The sequence below is a fragment of the Rhinatrema bivittatum genome, chromosome 6 (genome assembly GCF_901001135.1).
Source record: "Rhinatrema bivittatum chromosome 6, aRhiBiv1.1, whole genome shotgun sequence".
In the NCBI taxonomy this organism is placed as follows: Eukaryota; Metazoa; Chordata; class Amphibia; order Gymnophiona; family Rhinatrematidae; genus Rhinatrema; species Rhinatrema bivittatum.
Window position 1 is genome coordinate 254,345,048 of NC_042620.1, and position 15,678 is coordinate 254,360,725.

General features: G+C 47.0%; 1 protein-coding gene across 1 annotated transcript in view; it reads right to left on the minus strand.

Moving 5' to 3' along the window:
• The window catches only part of STK36 (serine/threonine kinase 36), a 164,804-nt gene that overhangs the window by 82,886 nt on the left and 66,240 nt on the right, over positions 1-15,678 (minus strand). Inside the window, exons 11-12 of the mRNA XM_029607939.1 lie at positions 9,730-9,873; positions 3,279-3,458 (exon numbers count right to left, since the gene is read on the minus strand). Coding sequence (XP_029463799.1) covers positions 3,279-3,458; positions 9,730-9,873 — 324 coding nt within the window. The remainder of the gene's footprint in view (positions 1-3,278; positions 3,459-9,729; positions 9,874-15,678) is intronic.

A 15,678-nucleotide genomic window follows, 5' to 3' on the forward strand; every position in this document is an offset into this window, starting at 1 on the left:
AGGGAGGGCCCCTTTTCGAGCCTCTCGGTTTTGGTACTAAAGGCACTGAGGGCACCATGGGCATCAAGGGCACCGATGGCACTGATGGCATTGAGGACACAGAGGTCCCTGAGGGACCGGGAATCGGACCGGGCAACACTGGGCGCAGTACCAAGGCCCCGATGGTGCCCCAGGCTGCGACACATCCTCCTCCTCGGAGGAACCTACAATGGGGATCACTCTGGTAGAAGGAGTCCTGGTGGCCACTGAGGTATCGAAGGACACCCGGATGCTGGTAGTTGCTGCATGGGCAAGACGGCCAGCGGGAAGTTGAGGCACTTCAGCAGTGGTGCAAACATCACAGGGGTGGGTTCTGACACTGGAGGCACTGGTGGAGCCAGTGGCTCGATGCCCTGAAGGGCTCGGAGCACCAACTGTTGCACCCTGCGGTCCAGCTCCACTTGAAAATCCATCAATGAAAGAATGGATGAGGGAGGAGGAGCCCCGTGCTTGGCACCAACATCACTGGGGAACGCCTGGGACTCCCGGGTTCGATAGAGGTCGATGCCTCCTCTCCGCGGGGTTGCTTCGGGGGCATCACAGTGGGCACCAGTGCTGACACAAGCCCAGTACCGGGTGATGACAGTGACTGGTGACGATGTTTCCGAGATTTCCCTTGGTGCTCGGCCCGGTCTTTCCCCGGTGCCAAGGATGGAGACGATCCCAATGTCCTGGAGTGTGGTGACCCTGATGATGGTCTATCTCCCACCCCTCTCTCTCGAGAGGATCCTGGTGGAGGATTGGACAACCATGGATCTACATCCATTGGCTCCCCTCAGCCCTTGGGCATTGATGCACCCGACGCCAGAGTCGAAGGTCCAGACTTTTTGGACCCGAAAAGCTTCTCCATCTTATCTAAACAGGCCTGACAACCCTTAGGGGGGGTCATTTGATCACAAAAACGACAGCCCCGGATGTCGTGCGATGCCCCCATGCAGAGGATACAGACCTCGTGTGGATCTATAATGGACATGGTCCGTGGGCATTGGCAAAAATCAGATGATGCCATAAAAAAGAGCTGGTGAGCGGTCAATGACCAGCGGTCACCAAGAAGTGACACTGCTGGGAATCGACCGCATAGATCGAGAAAACTTACCATGCTGCCCTATAGAGTCACTAATAGGGGAGAAGAGGGACCCGGCACAGATAAGTCAAAAAACAACCGGGAAAAAAACTCTGAAGAGAGCAGAGTGCCACAACCATGAGGCGAAAGCTCTGCGGAAAAAAAGAGACTGAACAGGCACCCCATATAGACGCGGGCTTAGTGGCATGCTGGGCATGCTCAGCGTGCCAGTCAACGTTTCTAGAAATGCTGATAAAAGTTTTCGGTGATGGGCTCCATCTGATAATGTCACCCTTGTGTGAGGACTACCATCCTGCTTGTCCTAGGAGAATCATTCTCCAACCTTGAACCTGGACAAGCATTCTGATGAACAGAAGGAATGAGTGAGAATCCACTTTGAGAAAGAAACAACAGAATTTGCAAAACAACAGAAAAAGCTCTTTAATGGGCTAGACCAGCAAACAAGGAAAACAACTGGCAAAAGAACCAATACAGCAGGAATTATAAAATGTTCCTTCGGCATTCACATGTAGCTCAAAAACTGGCACAGAAATGGCTAAGGAGAGATGAACTTAAACATAAAGATGAAGAAATGATAATCTCAACACAGGACAGTGACTTATGGACACAATGATTCACAACCAGTATAGAAAATAATGGTAAAACAGCAAATGCAAATTCTGTAAAACAGAACTGGAAATGGTTACACATCTCACCAGTGGGTGTGATATGCTGATGTCAGAAAGCCTGTACAGAGAGAAGCACAATAAGGTGACATTGTTCATCCTGTAGAAATAGTTTAAACTCTAACACATCACTGTACCAGATGAACACTGGGAACACAACCCTGACAGAACTGTAGAGAATAAAAAGGTCAATGCCAGAAAACCAGACATAGTGCTAAAAGAGAAAAACACAAGATCTCCCCTACTAGCAATGACTCTTACCCCCCCCCTTCACCTTCCCTCCTCGCCCAACACCCTCCCTCCGCCTCGACCCTATAACCTCTGCCTACCATTACCTCTCCTCCAGCCCTCCCTACTCCACCATCTACCTTAAGGAAACGTTAAGATCAAACAACTTTAACTAATTTTACCTGCTAAATTAGCTTCCTTGCAAAACAATTGTTTATAGTTGCCTGTTCGCATTTCTTTCAGAAGCGTTATGTTAATCAAATTTCTTCTTCTTTCAATTGTCCTGAATTACTCTCCCTGTTCATTGTAACTTTCATTCTTATAATTTATGGTTTCCCCTGGTTTTGATGTAAACCAGTACGATAAGACGTGGTCTTGAGCATCGGTATATTAAAAGAATTTAAATAAATAAATAAATAAACAAACAAACAAACAAGATCAACTTTGCTAATAGATGTGTCAGTATCCTGTACAATGGATGGAAAAAGAGAAGATCTTCAACGTCCAAAAGATGCAATCAGAGATGAAGAAAATGGCCCAATCGTATTGGGTGCCACCAGCTTGATAAAAAAAACCAACTTCCAGGCGCCTGTATATTATATCCTATGAACTCTAGAAGGCTCTCTCTGGCACAATGCAATTATTAAGAAGAACACTAACAGTATATTTGAGAGACTGGGATTGAATCCAATATACTCTGACTTACGAGGTTCATTCCTGTCATGATATGCACAAAACTACCCCATGTGGAGACACTACCTCTGAGATCAGTAACTTTGAGAGACTGCAGACTCACCCCACATATCCTTGCTTATGAGTGAGGTACATGATTTGTGTAAACAAACCCATTTAGACACACTGTCCTGAGAGAGTCCAACCAGTAACTGAAGAAAGAGTCCTAATCGTGTGGAGGTGCTGAAATTGTTGTGATACTAGGCAATCATTGGTCTCTGCCAGAGGAAATAGGAAATTCAACTTGTGATTCTAGACTGGTGAGGAGAATGAAATATAACTTCTCAGAGCTGCATTGTGACATCAACCAGGGCTACTATGGGGGAAAGGAAGAGAGTTCACAGTTAAAATATCAATTAACTAAATGACTAACCAACTAGTGGAAATAATCTACCTCCAAGAGTTCCATAATTGATGCAAGTATGTGGAAACGAAGGAAACAGGAATTAGAGAACATATCAACTAACTATATGCAAAACCTGAGAAAGCAAGGGGTGAGGGCAGCACATGCAGGGTTATCTCCCTCTCACCTGCATGATGTTGGCACTATCTAGGATCTGTCCAATGAGGTGCAGCAGGAGATGAGGCATTTGCACTTCTTGGCAGAAGTTGTATAGCAGGTTAGAGTCACACCTGGTGGCCAACAGGTTGCCCACAACATGAAGAGCAAGTCGCAGACGGGAAGCCCCCTCCAACATACCCTCCAGCACCTAGGTATATATCAGAAAGGCAGTGAGACAATTACACAGTGTATGAAGAAATGCCTTCTTCAACTTATCATCCTGTACCAAGGCATGCAACAGAGAAAGACAGTGAGAGTGACACACACACACACGCACATATAGTAAGCAGAGACAAACATACCATTTAATACCTGGCATATACCTTCTCTAACATACTATCCAGGACATGGACATGCACCAGAGAGCATGGGAGAGTAAGCAAAATTGCTTACCTTGTAATAGGTGTTATCCCAGGACAGGAGGATGTAGTCCTCACATATGGGTGACATCAGTAATGGAGCCCTATGTACGGAAAACTTCTTTAAAAGTTTCTATGAAACTTTTGACTGGCACCAGAGTGCCTACTGAGCATGCCCAGCATGCCATGATATTCCCTGCCACAGGGGTCTCCCTTCAGTCTTGTTTTGTAGCAATTAGCGTTAGCCAAAAATAAAATAATAAAACGTATCGGACCCAACTCCGCGGGGTGGCGGGTGGGTTTCGTGAGGACTATATCCTGCTGTCCTGGGATAACACCTATTACAAGGTAAGCAATTTTGCTTTATCCCAGGACAAGCAGGATGCTAGTCCTCACATATGGGTGATTAGCAAGCTAGAGGCTGAGTCATTTTAAGGTGAAGCAACAGTGAAGTATCGTTGTTGAAATGAATCAGCCGAAGATCACAGCAGGTTGGATGTAGAAGGAGTTGGGGTTATACTGGAAATAAGTTTTTTAAGACAGATTGTCCATATGCTGAATCTTGTCTTCCTTCTTTGTCTAAACAGTAGTGAGCTGCAAAAGTGTGAAGAGAACTCCATGTTGCTGCTTTACAAATGTCCAGAATAGGTACAGAGCGAAGGTGCGCTACTGAGGTTGACATCACTCTGACAGAGTGTGCTTTTACTCGCCCTTGAAGAGTAAGGCCTGCTTTTTCGTAACAAAATTGTATGCAATCTGCTAGCCAGTTTGACAAAGTATGTTTACCCACTGGTTTACCAGGTTTGTTTGGATCATAGGATACAAATAGTTGACTGGATTTCCTTTGGACTGTAGTGCGGTTTAAATAGAAAGACAGTGCACGCTTACAGTCCAAGGTATGTAAGGCTCTTTCACCCTGGTGAGAGTGAGGCCTTGGAAAGAATGTTGGTAAAACTATAGATTGATTGAGGTGGAATTCCGTGACTACTTTTGGAAGAAATTTTGGATGAGTACGGAGGACCACCCTGTCATGTAGGAACTTTGTAAAAGGTTCGTATGTGACTAAAGCTTGTAGTTCACTGACCCTTCTAGCTGATGTAATGGCTATGAGGAATACAGTTTTCCAAGTAAGATATTTAAGGTCACAGGTATCTGTGGGTTCAAATGGAGAACGCATAAGCCTGGTTAATACTACGTTCAGGTCCCACTGTATGCTTGGGGAATGAACTGGAGGTTTAATGTGATTTAGGCCTCTCATGAATTTACTGACAAGAGGCTGTGTAGAGATAGATGTGTCTCTCAGCTTGTTATGATAAGCTGAGATTGCACTCAAATGTACTCTTACAGATGAAGTCTTAAGACCAGAGTCTGAGAGATGGTATAGGTAATCTAGTAGTGAGGTAGTGGAGCAAGTGAAAGGATCTAGTGCTTTCTGAGTGCACCACAAAGTAAACCGTTTCCATTTGTAGGAATAATTCTTTCTAGTGGAAGGTTTACGTGATGCTATCAGCACTTGAGATATAGTGGTTGGAAGGTTGAGTGGTTGTAAGATCAAGCTTTCAACATCCATGCTGTCAGGGACAGGGATTGAAGGTTGGGATGGCGCAGCTGACCCTGTTCCTGAGTTATGAGATTGGGAGCTACTCCCAGGCGAATTGGATCCCTGACTGAGAGATCTAGAAGTGTGGGGAACCATACTTGTCGAGGCCAGTATGGGGCTATGAGTATCATGGTCCCCTTGTCCTGTTGTAGTTTCACTAGCGTTTTGGTTATGAGCGGTATCGGTGGATACGCATATAACAGGCCTGAATTCCAATGGCGAGCAAAGGCGTCCTTTGGCAGGCTGTTCTGCTGCCAGAGGAGAGAGCAGTAATTGTTCACTTTGTAGTTCAGATGGGACGCAAAGAGATCTATTGTTGGTTGACCCCAGCGTTGAAATATCTTGGTTACTAGCGCTGGGTCTAGAGACCACTCGTGTGGTTGGAAGTGACGGCTGAGGCGATCCGCTACTGTGTTGTGGATGCCCGCTAGGTAGGTGGCCCGTAGAAGAATTGAGTGTGCTAGGGCCCAGTCCCAAATTTGAGCTGCTTCTTGACAAAGGAGGTAGGAACCTGTTCCCCCTTGTTTGTTGATGTACCACATGGCTACTGTGTTGTCCATTTGGATCAGAACAGTCTTGTGTGAAAGGCAGTCCTTGAACGCATGTAGTGCATAGCATATAGCTCGAAGCTCCAGGAAGTTTATTTGAAAGGAGGCTTCTTGTTTTGTCCACGTGCCCTGTGTCTTTAGATGACCAATGTGTGCTCCCCAACCCAAGGTGGACGCATCTGTAGTTAAAGTCACTTGTGGAACTGGTTGCTGGAAAGGTAGGCCTTTGAGCAAGTTGATCGTTGATGTCCACCAGAGAAGGGAAGATTTCAGATCTTGTGTTATCTGAATGGGAGTGGACAATGGTTGAATGGCTTGAATCCACTGATCTTTGAGTGTCCATTGCATTAGTCGCATGGTCAGTCTGGCCATGGGAGTGACGTGAACTGTTGAGGCCATGTGTCCGAGTAGGGTGAGGCACTGATGAGCTGTAACTCGAGACTGATTGCGAATAGAGTGCGCTAGGAGAACGAGCGTTTGAGCACAGTCTCTTGGAAGAAAAGCTTTTGCTGTGATGGTGTTGAGATCTGCACCTATGAACTGCAACTGGTGAGATGGTGTGAGATGGGATTTCTCGTAATTGATGAGAAATCTCAAGGAGTGAAGCAACTTTATTGTGAGCTGGAGAGAAGTGAGAGCTCCGCTTTGTGTTTGACTCCTGATGAGCCAGTCGTCTAAGTAAGGAAATACATGCACTCTTTGTTTGTGAAGATGTGCCACCGCTACTGCAAGACACTTTGTGAACACTCGAGGTGCTGAGGCTAGGCCGAATGGTAGCACTCGGTATTGGAAGTGTTGACCTTCCAGCAGAAAGCGCAGGTACTGTCGATGAGGAGGAAAAATGGGAATGTGAGCGTAAGCGTCTTGAAGATCCAGAGAGCAGAGCCAATCTCCTTTTTGAAGAAGAGGTAGCATGGTCCTAACGATACCATCCTGAATTTTTCTTTCTATAGAAATTTGTTGAGACTTCTGAGGTCCAGGATAGGACGTAGGCCCCCGGTTTTCTTTGGAATGAGGAAATATCGGGAGTAGAATCCTCTGCCCCACTGAGGCCTGGGAACTGGTTCTATGGCCCTGGCTCTCAGAAGGGTGGACAATTCTGCTTGCAGGATTGGGGAGTGATGAGTCACTGTCCAAGATGAAAGAGGAGAATTTTCGTTTGGTACAGTGAGGAAATCCAAGCGGTACCCTTGAGCTGTAATTGAGAGTACCCATTGATCTGTTGTGATGGAGGTCCAAGTTTGATGGTAATAAGCTATTCGACCTCCGACTGGTATGTGTGGTAGAGGATTTCGAGAAGGGCTTCTGCTCTCTGGGTGGTTTTCAAAAGCCTGATGTGGATGCAGTTGGCGCAGGCTGCTGGGGCCTAGTAGGCCTCTGTCTAACTTGAGAACGCTGAGTAGGGCGTGGTTGTCTCGCTCTGGTAGCAGGAGGGTAGTATCGTCGAGGGTGATAATATGGTTTTCTCACTTCTCTTCTAGGAGGCCTCCTAGAAGGTTGATGTGTCTCCTGAGGAAATTGAGACAATTGTTTTAGGGTTTCTGTGTGGTCTTTTATGGTCGCCACTGCCTCCTTGACCTTGTCTCCAAAAAGGTTTTCACCTAGACAAGGTAGGTCTGCCAACCTTTCCTGCACTTCTGGCCTTAGTTCAGAGGATTTTAACCAGGCCCATCTCCGAGCCGTGATACCCGAGGCTGATAAACGGGAGGCCGTCTCGAAGCAATCATAAGTGGCTCTCACCTCGTGCTTGCCTGCTTCTAGGCCCTTATGCACGAGACGGAAGAAACCCTCTTGAAACTGGTCTGGAAGTTGCTGAGAAAGAACTTCAACCTGTTTCCACAGGCCATGCTGATACTGGTTCATGAATAATTGATAGGAGTTTATCCGTGAGACCAGCATTGCTCCTTGGAAGATCTTTCTTCCTAAACTGTCTAGGAAACGACTGTCTTTGCCTGGAGGTGTGGAAGCATGTTGTTTCAGTCTCTTAGCCTTTTTCTGGGCTGATTCAACCACTACAGATTGGTGTGGCAGCTGAGATTTTTGAAACCCTGGAATGGGTTGGACGAGATATGTGGCATCAGCTCGTTTGTTAACTGCTGCCACAGAGCCAGGGTGCTCCCACATCCGGTACATTAGCTCTTGCAGGACTTCGTGCCCTGGAATAGCTAGTATCTCCTTAGGAGGATCCACGAACTGAAGGACCTCCAAGGTCTTCTGCCTAGTGTCTATTTCAGAAAGAAGCGAGAATGGAATAGTGTCAGACATCTCTTTAATGAAGTTAGAGAAGGAAAGATCTTCTGGGGGTGATTTCCTTCTGTCTTCTGGTGGTGAAGGTTCAGATAAGATATCTTCCTCAGATGAGATATCATCCCCCGAGTCAGTACCAGTATCCAGTGGATGACCTGATGGTCTAAGAGGTTTAAAAGGAACTTCAGATAGTGGTGTATGTGGTCTCATAGGTGGGATAACACCTGATGGACCAGGTACTGGTTCTGGAAGTGTATCTGAATCCAAACCCTGAGGTGAAGTAGAAAAAACCTGAATTAATGTGTCTAATTTATCCATTAATGGTTGAAAAATGGAGGATTCTTGACCTGGCATCGATGGTGGTATCTGTGCCGGTGGCCGAATGGGAATCGATGGCATCGGTGGTCCATGCGCAGGCATCGGCGGCATCGATGGTTGTGGTGATGGTATGGCCGGAATCGGCATCGAGGGTACCGGTGCTGGAACGGGCGATGTCATCGGAATCGGTGTTGATGGCATCGCTGGCGTAGAAGGCTGAGGTCGTGGCATCGCCTCGATGAATGCGTCTCTGACCGCTTGACGTATATATACATCAAGTTCCGCCCGCATGGATGGTGAAAACAGAGCACCCATGGGGGGAGGCGGTAATGGCGATGCCGGTACATCCTCAGGGCCCTGAGGAGGCACGGTTCCCTGCGCCGGAATCGGCGGGGATCGCCCTTTTGATGGCTCCGAAGCCTGATCCTGGAGCCGAGGTTTCTTGGCAGTTGCACTGCTTTCTGTCGATGGCTCGCCGGGTATCGAGGTAGCAGATGCCGTATGCGGCCTACGGTGGCGATGGCGATGCTTTTCCTTTTCGCGGGCTTTTTCACTGCCCGATGTCGATGCCCTGGACGATGGTGAGGAGGAGGAAAAAGGAGCATCTCCCAACTCACCTGGTAGACGCTTTTTCAACACGACTTTCCGAATCGACCCAGCCGGAGATGATTGTGTTGAAGTAGATGGAGCTGATAAAAGCTGTATTTTAAACAATTGCTCCATTTTTTATAGTCGGAGACGACGGCCCTTTGATGTCATGGTTGCACATAAGGGACAAGCCTTAACATCATGGGATTCACCAAGACAGAGGACACAATCCTGGTGAGGGTCCGTAATGGACATGTTCCTGGTGCACTTGGGGCACTTTTTGAAACCTGAAGCCATTTTGGGGCTGGACAGCCGTCGACAGCCAATGACCAGGGACAACAAAGTTGTCAAAAAACGGAACGGAACCGCGAAAATCCAAAAACTTACCGCGACGATGTTTACTAAGGGGAGACCCTTTGCGGCTGAAGTTTTCTAAACTTTTTTCAAAGTTAAAGTTGTGGAGAATTTCCACAGGACTCCTAGAGACCGCGAGGCTAACTGCTTCGCGGAAAAAAGAAGACTGAAGGGAGACCCCTGTGGCAGGGAATATCATGGCATGCTGGGCATGCTCAGTAGGCACTCTGGTGCCAGTCAAAAGTTTCATAGAAACTTTTAAAGACGTTTTCCGTACATAGGGCTCCATTACTGATGTCACCCATATGTGAGGACTAGCATCCTGCTTGTCCTGGGATAAAAAGAGAAACAAATACAAGCACAGCATAGAAATTCTCCCCTCCCCTTATCCATTCATTCACTCACCTGTGTACTGGAGCCATGCAATCGGCCATAGATTCGCTGCAGGAAGGAGGGGTCACACAGCAGGGTCAGAGGGGCTGTCAGATGCATATTTGAGGGCTCAGTGGCTCTGATCAGCTGCTTCCATTCGTCATCACTGTCCACCTCCTAGGTCAGAGGGTATACAGGAAGGTATAAGGGCTTTATGTATATATAGTCTTGAATTGCCAGCAGAAGTGGATTGCAGATTGATAGAGGAAGAACTAAGAGTAAGCCAGTAATCCCGTTTCACCCCATTTGCACCCGACTATCTCACTTTTGCTGTGGTTGATCCCTTTGCACTCCTCCTCTTTGATCTCCATGGTTTCTCCTCTTACCCTTTCTACTTCTCCTGATACCATTTCTGCTGGGAGGTAAGAGGCAAAGAGAACGAGGAAGAGAAGTATCATCATCATCAATTTTTATTTCTCAGTAGCCTTACCATAAATTATGCCTACAGCAAATTACAAAGAAAATTGGTTTCATAAAAGCCTCACATTAAAATAGACATATTGATTCCTCTGTCATTATAAAACATCAAAATCATATTAAAACATCAATTTAAATTACCCATCTAACAGAAACCCCAATAAAATCCACAGTATGGGTAAAGAGAGCGTGAGAAAGATAAGGAGGAATGAGAGAGAGGAAGTAAAAATTGGGGAAGGAGAGAGGGAAGAGAATATGGGAGGAAGCAGCTTGGGGGAGAGGGAAGGAAGCAGCAAAAATGGAGGCTGGAGAAGAAGGAAGAAAGCACGCAGCAGGGAAAGGGAAAGACATGGGTGTAAAAGTGGAAAAAGGTACAGGGTGGAGAGAAGCTGGACTGGAGGAGAGGCAAGATGTCAAGATGGGCTGGGGATACAGGGAAGAAGGGGAGAGACAAGCAGTGCGGCAAGTACAAGCTAGTTTGGTCTGGTATGTAAGATTTTCTGCTAGCACATACCATAAAAACACAGAGTCAGGCATTCAGGGAATACCTCCACAGCAGTTGGGATGTAGGGGCTTTGCTGCCCACAGGGCTAATGCCCCAACTCTACTGGTTAATGCCCAGAATCTTTGGCAGCAGAAAACAGCTGTTTTGCTTACTGCTTCAGCTTTGCCTTGCAGGCAGGAAACAGAAGGTGAAGGGGTAGGAGAAGGAGCAGAGTAATTGCTTTCTTCTCTGTTGGGCTCTTGCCAGACTCACCCTCTTTTATCCTGTCCCCAGAGTCTCCATGTCAATACAGCAGGTCAAAATTTAGATGGTATTACAGTAAAGATGTTACATTACAGCGAGACAAGTTATAGTGAGGTAGATTAGATCAAAGTTAGAAGGTGTTACTATACAAGCATTATATAAAGGTCTTCACATAGATCAAACTTCTTGACTCTTTACTTCCTAGTTTTTGAGTGTTACTGTTTTGTTGTGATTTGTCAATGCTAAACAGAGGTATAAGTTACAGAGTCTGTTGGGTAACTAGCCATGTTTTAATTGGCACCAGAAGTCTTAGTCATTGATTCCATGTAGGTAGAAGTAAGTTCCACAGATATGATGCCGCACCACTGAAGGCTCTGGCCCTAGTTTTAAGAGGTGGGGAGGCTAGATGTTGTAGTTGGTTTTTTGTTAAGTGATACCCTTTTATCTTTTTTGGTCAGATATACAGTGCCAATGTTTTTCAGTGCCTTGAATGTGAATGATAGGATCTTAAATTTGATATGTAGCAAACGGGGAAGCCAGTAGAGGATGACTAAGAGTGAGAAGGCATATTTCCTTTTTTTGCGGCTCATAATTGTTCTAGCAGCAGCATTTTGGAATACCTGTAGTTTGTTCATGGGTTGTTGTTTTTTTGAGTACTGAGTAAATGGCATTGCTGAAGTCTAGGCATGCAAGTACCATGGCTTGCATTACTGTTTTGAGGTCAGCTGGTAGCAGAAAGTGGCATAGTTGCTTCATCATTTAGAGGCACCAGAATGCTTTCTTTGTTACTACTGCTATTTGGCTTTCCATGGTCAGTGCAATCTAGGATGATTCCTAGACTCTTCACCTCTTGTTGTGAGTATAGGATGTTCCCTGTACGTAGCCGATCAGTCCAGACTCCTGGGTTTTGCCCCCCCCCCCCCCCAACAGATAGAGAGAGAGAGAGAGGTTCTAAAGACTCTGACGTATATAGCAGGGCTCCACCTACAGTCCGTCAGTATTTCTCTGTCTCTAGCAGATGGAGCAGGAGCAAAACCTACAGTCTGTGTTAGTTAGTTAGCTTTTAAAAATAAAAAAAATAATTATTACACTTAGAAAATAATAAGAGTTAGGTTATTTTCTTACTTATTTTTCTTATGGAGCACAGAAGTGAGACTGGTTTCAGCTTCCCAGGGGTTGTCAGGTTCTGAGAGAACCATCTCCCTGGTTTTAGAGGCAGCTGCTGCTGTGGGTCGAGAGCCCTTCATACAGCCTTAGTGCAGCACTGGGGGTGATACCGGGGAGCCTGGCTCACTCCCCCCAGTTGGACCAGGACCTGGAGGCTATTGGGCAAATATAAAAAAAAATTTTTTTTTTTTTTTTTCAAAATTTACTTGTTGTAATATTTGGATTCTCCCTTCCCTCGCAGTCGAGTCGGGTCCCTCCGTTTCTTTTTTTCGCTGTCGTTTTTCAGTGTTTTTTTGGCGTTGAAACTTTTCATTTTTTTGCTGAGGTAAAAATGCCGCGGAGATTAACTTGCCGGGCTTGTGGAGCGGCGTGCGTGCGCTTGTCGAGGGGCGGCCTCTGTTCAAACTGCGTGTCTGGGGGAAAGGGAGCTTCTACAACCCCTAAGGGGTTGTTTTGCAGGTCCAGTCGGTCTCCAGAGTTTTTCAAAATGTGTCCTCTCCTTCTGTCAGCCTGTTCCCGCTGAGCGCGGGAACGGGCACATTTTGAATTCGCTCGAGTCAGCGAGCTTGTCGGCCCTGTCAGCGGTGGGGGAGGGGATTCTCCCGCTGTCTTTATCCCCTCAAAGAATAGTCCCTTTCATTTTTCAGCCACAGATTTGATTGTTAAGGAATGGGATACTCCAGACTTGGGTCTGAAAGTTGCAAAGGCTATGGATAAGCTATACCCTTTGACGGAGGAAGCTTTAGAACTGCTTTGTACTCCCAAGGTGGATGCAGCAGTGTCAGCTGTAACAAAAAAGACCACCATCCCTGTTACTGGAGCTACTGCTCTCAAGGATTTGCAAGATAGAAAGCTAGAGCTTCAATTAAAAAAGATTTTTGAAGTCTCGGCACTGGGAGTCAGAACGGCTATGTGTAGTAATTTTTCCTTGAGAGCAGGCCTTCGTTGGCTACAACAACTTCAGGCCAATTAATGGCTCTCTGAGGCGGAATCCCTCCAAGCGGGCCGGCTTGAGGTGGTCATTGCTTATAGTGCAGATGCTTTTTATGATTTACTCCGCACATCTGCTAGAACCATGGTTTCAGCTGTTTCTGCTCGTCGTCTCTTGGGGCTACGAAATTGGTCGGCTGATGTTTCTTCCAAGTCTTGTCTGGGGTCTCTTCCTTTCAAGGGCAAACTACTGTTTGGTAAGGAGCTAGAGGATTTAATTCAATCTCTTGGAGAGAATAAAGTTCATCGTTTGCCAGAAGATCGGCCGAAACAGAGAGTTACTTTTTCCTCAAAATCTCGGTTTCGTGGAGGTCGAAAGTCTAGGGGCTCCTCGGATGCCAAACCCCTCTTTTCGACAAAATTCCAACAGACAACAGTCGTGATCTCAGCCTTTTCGTGGACAATGTTTTAGTAGACCTGGTATCTCCCAGTCAGCACAGACCGGAAAGCCCTCGCAATGATGTGATGCCGGTCCATTCCTCGGTTCCTGTAGTCGGAGGCAGATTGTCTCTTTTTTACAAGGAGTGGACCAAAATAATTTCAGACCAGTGGGTTCCCTCTGTGATAAGACACGGCTACACTTTAGATTTTGCATTCCGTCCCAGTCCCAAGTTCCTGGTTTCCCCGTGTGGGTATGCAACCAAGCGCCAGGTGGTAGAGGAGAAGTTACAGTGCTTATTGAACCTCAGCGCTATCATCCCTGTTCCTCCATCTCAACAATGGAAGGGCTGTTACTCCATTTACTTTGTGGTTCCAAAAAAAGAGGGAACTTTCTGGCCCATTCTCGACTTAAAGTGGGTTCTTTTGAGTGGCCCCAAAAGGGGTAATATGGTGCCTAAGAAAATGATTGCCAGATGGTTGAAGGAGGCTATAAATTCTGCATATATGTTGCGTGGCAAGCCCTTACCGATGGGTCTTAGTGCACAGTGACTTGACTCTGATCAACCATTCGTCCAAATATGGGTGAACTAGAATACCCTCTTTTCAAAGGAAAGCTGCCACCACCACCACCATCACCTTGGTGAAAGTCCACGGAGCCGTGGCGAGACCAAACCGAAGAGCCTGAAACTGAAAATGCTGACCCAGAATTATGAAGCGGAGAAAACGCTGAGAGTCCTGATGGATGGGAATATGTAGATAAGCCTCCATAAGATCCAAGGAAGCCAGGAATTCTCCTTTGAGTACAGCTGCTATGGCCGACCTGAGGGTTTCCGCATGCAGGTATTTCTCGTGGACAGACACTGCTGCAGCCAACTTGATGGGGTCCATTGTCCAAAGTCTGATGTGATGGCATAATCAGCTGGAGGTAAGACTCTGAAGCCAGAAAGGCCAACTGTTGTGTCTGTCGGTCTCAGACAGCTTCGACCTCTGTACCTCACCTTTCTTCCTTCTCTCTCAAGCCTTGGGAAGATGGCTGCTGCCGCGTCTTCATGCCGCTCTCTCCGGCGTCCCCAGAATGGCTACGGTGACGGTGTTCGCAATGATTCTCCTGAGGGCCTCCTAGGGTGCGCGCGCACACGTCACCCCTGTATTTATCCAAGTCATGGCAGGAACCTCAGGGGCGTCCCCTCCGAGTGATGTCATCACATCCTGGTATTTAGCCTGCCCTTCGTTTGCTAACAAACTGAGTTAGCAAAGATAGGAAAGGATTGGACTGCCTCCGGTCTAAGCTGCTCTGCACTTCCTAGCTGCCACAGGAAGCTCTTTCTCTGCCCCTCGGGGTAATTCATCGCTAACCTGGGTACCCGCTCCTCGGGGGCCCTTTTGCTCTGGGATATTGGGTACTCGCTCCTCGAGGGCCTGCTCTCCCTACTCTGGTGCCTATTACTTATCTACTTCTGCCTGCCAGGACCTTCATCAACACAGCTATCTACTTCAGTGAGTACTAACCGTGTCAGTCTGCCTCACCTTCAGCTTCAGCGCTCGGAGTCTGCATCCGGGATTTTCCTCTACTACCATGCGCTGCCTACCATCTACTCAAGTGTGGGACTGGTCTCCTCTGCTGAGAACCCCTGGACTACTTCTACTAGGTTACCTCACTGCTGCCCGCTCCCTGGGCAGTACCATCAAGCTGTATAATAAATACAAATTCTCTGTGTCTGCATGTATAGAGTCTAGCCTAGTACTGCGGTTCCTCACGGGGCTCCTCCCCATGGAAGTGGCCATCACCGCAGTACCCAAGAATCCACTCCAACACCTCAAAACCATAACACCAGCACATTGGCAAGGCTAGTCTGACAGGTTCCAGAGGCTTTCGCCTGTGACAGGCACCTTCCCCTTGAGTGCTGGTAACTGTCAGGGCTTAGTTGGTAGGCCTAGAACCAGGACTATGCAGGAATGCAATAGGAAGCATAAGCAAACACTGGAAACAGGAAGACCAGATGAGATAAATAATTATATCCAGAGAATTGAGGAATATGCCGGAAACAACTCAGCAAGACAAACTCTGGAAGGAGGATGGCAATGAGAGGGCACTCTGCTGACTGGATAACTTGAAATTATGCACCCAGCCAGGAACCAAGATGGCCACCAGCAGAAAGTATGGGACAAAGAGCTGGGAGGACTGGCCAAGTAGTCCCTGAAGCCCACAGAGGCCCCTG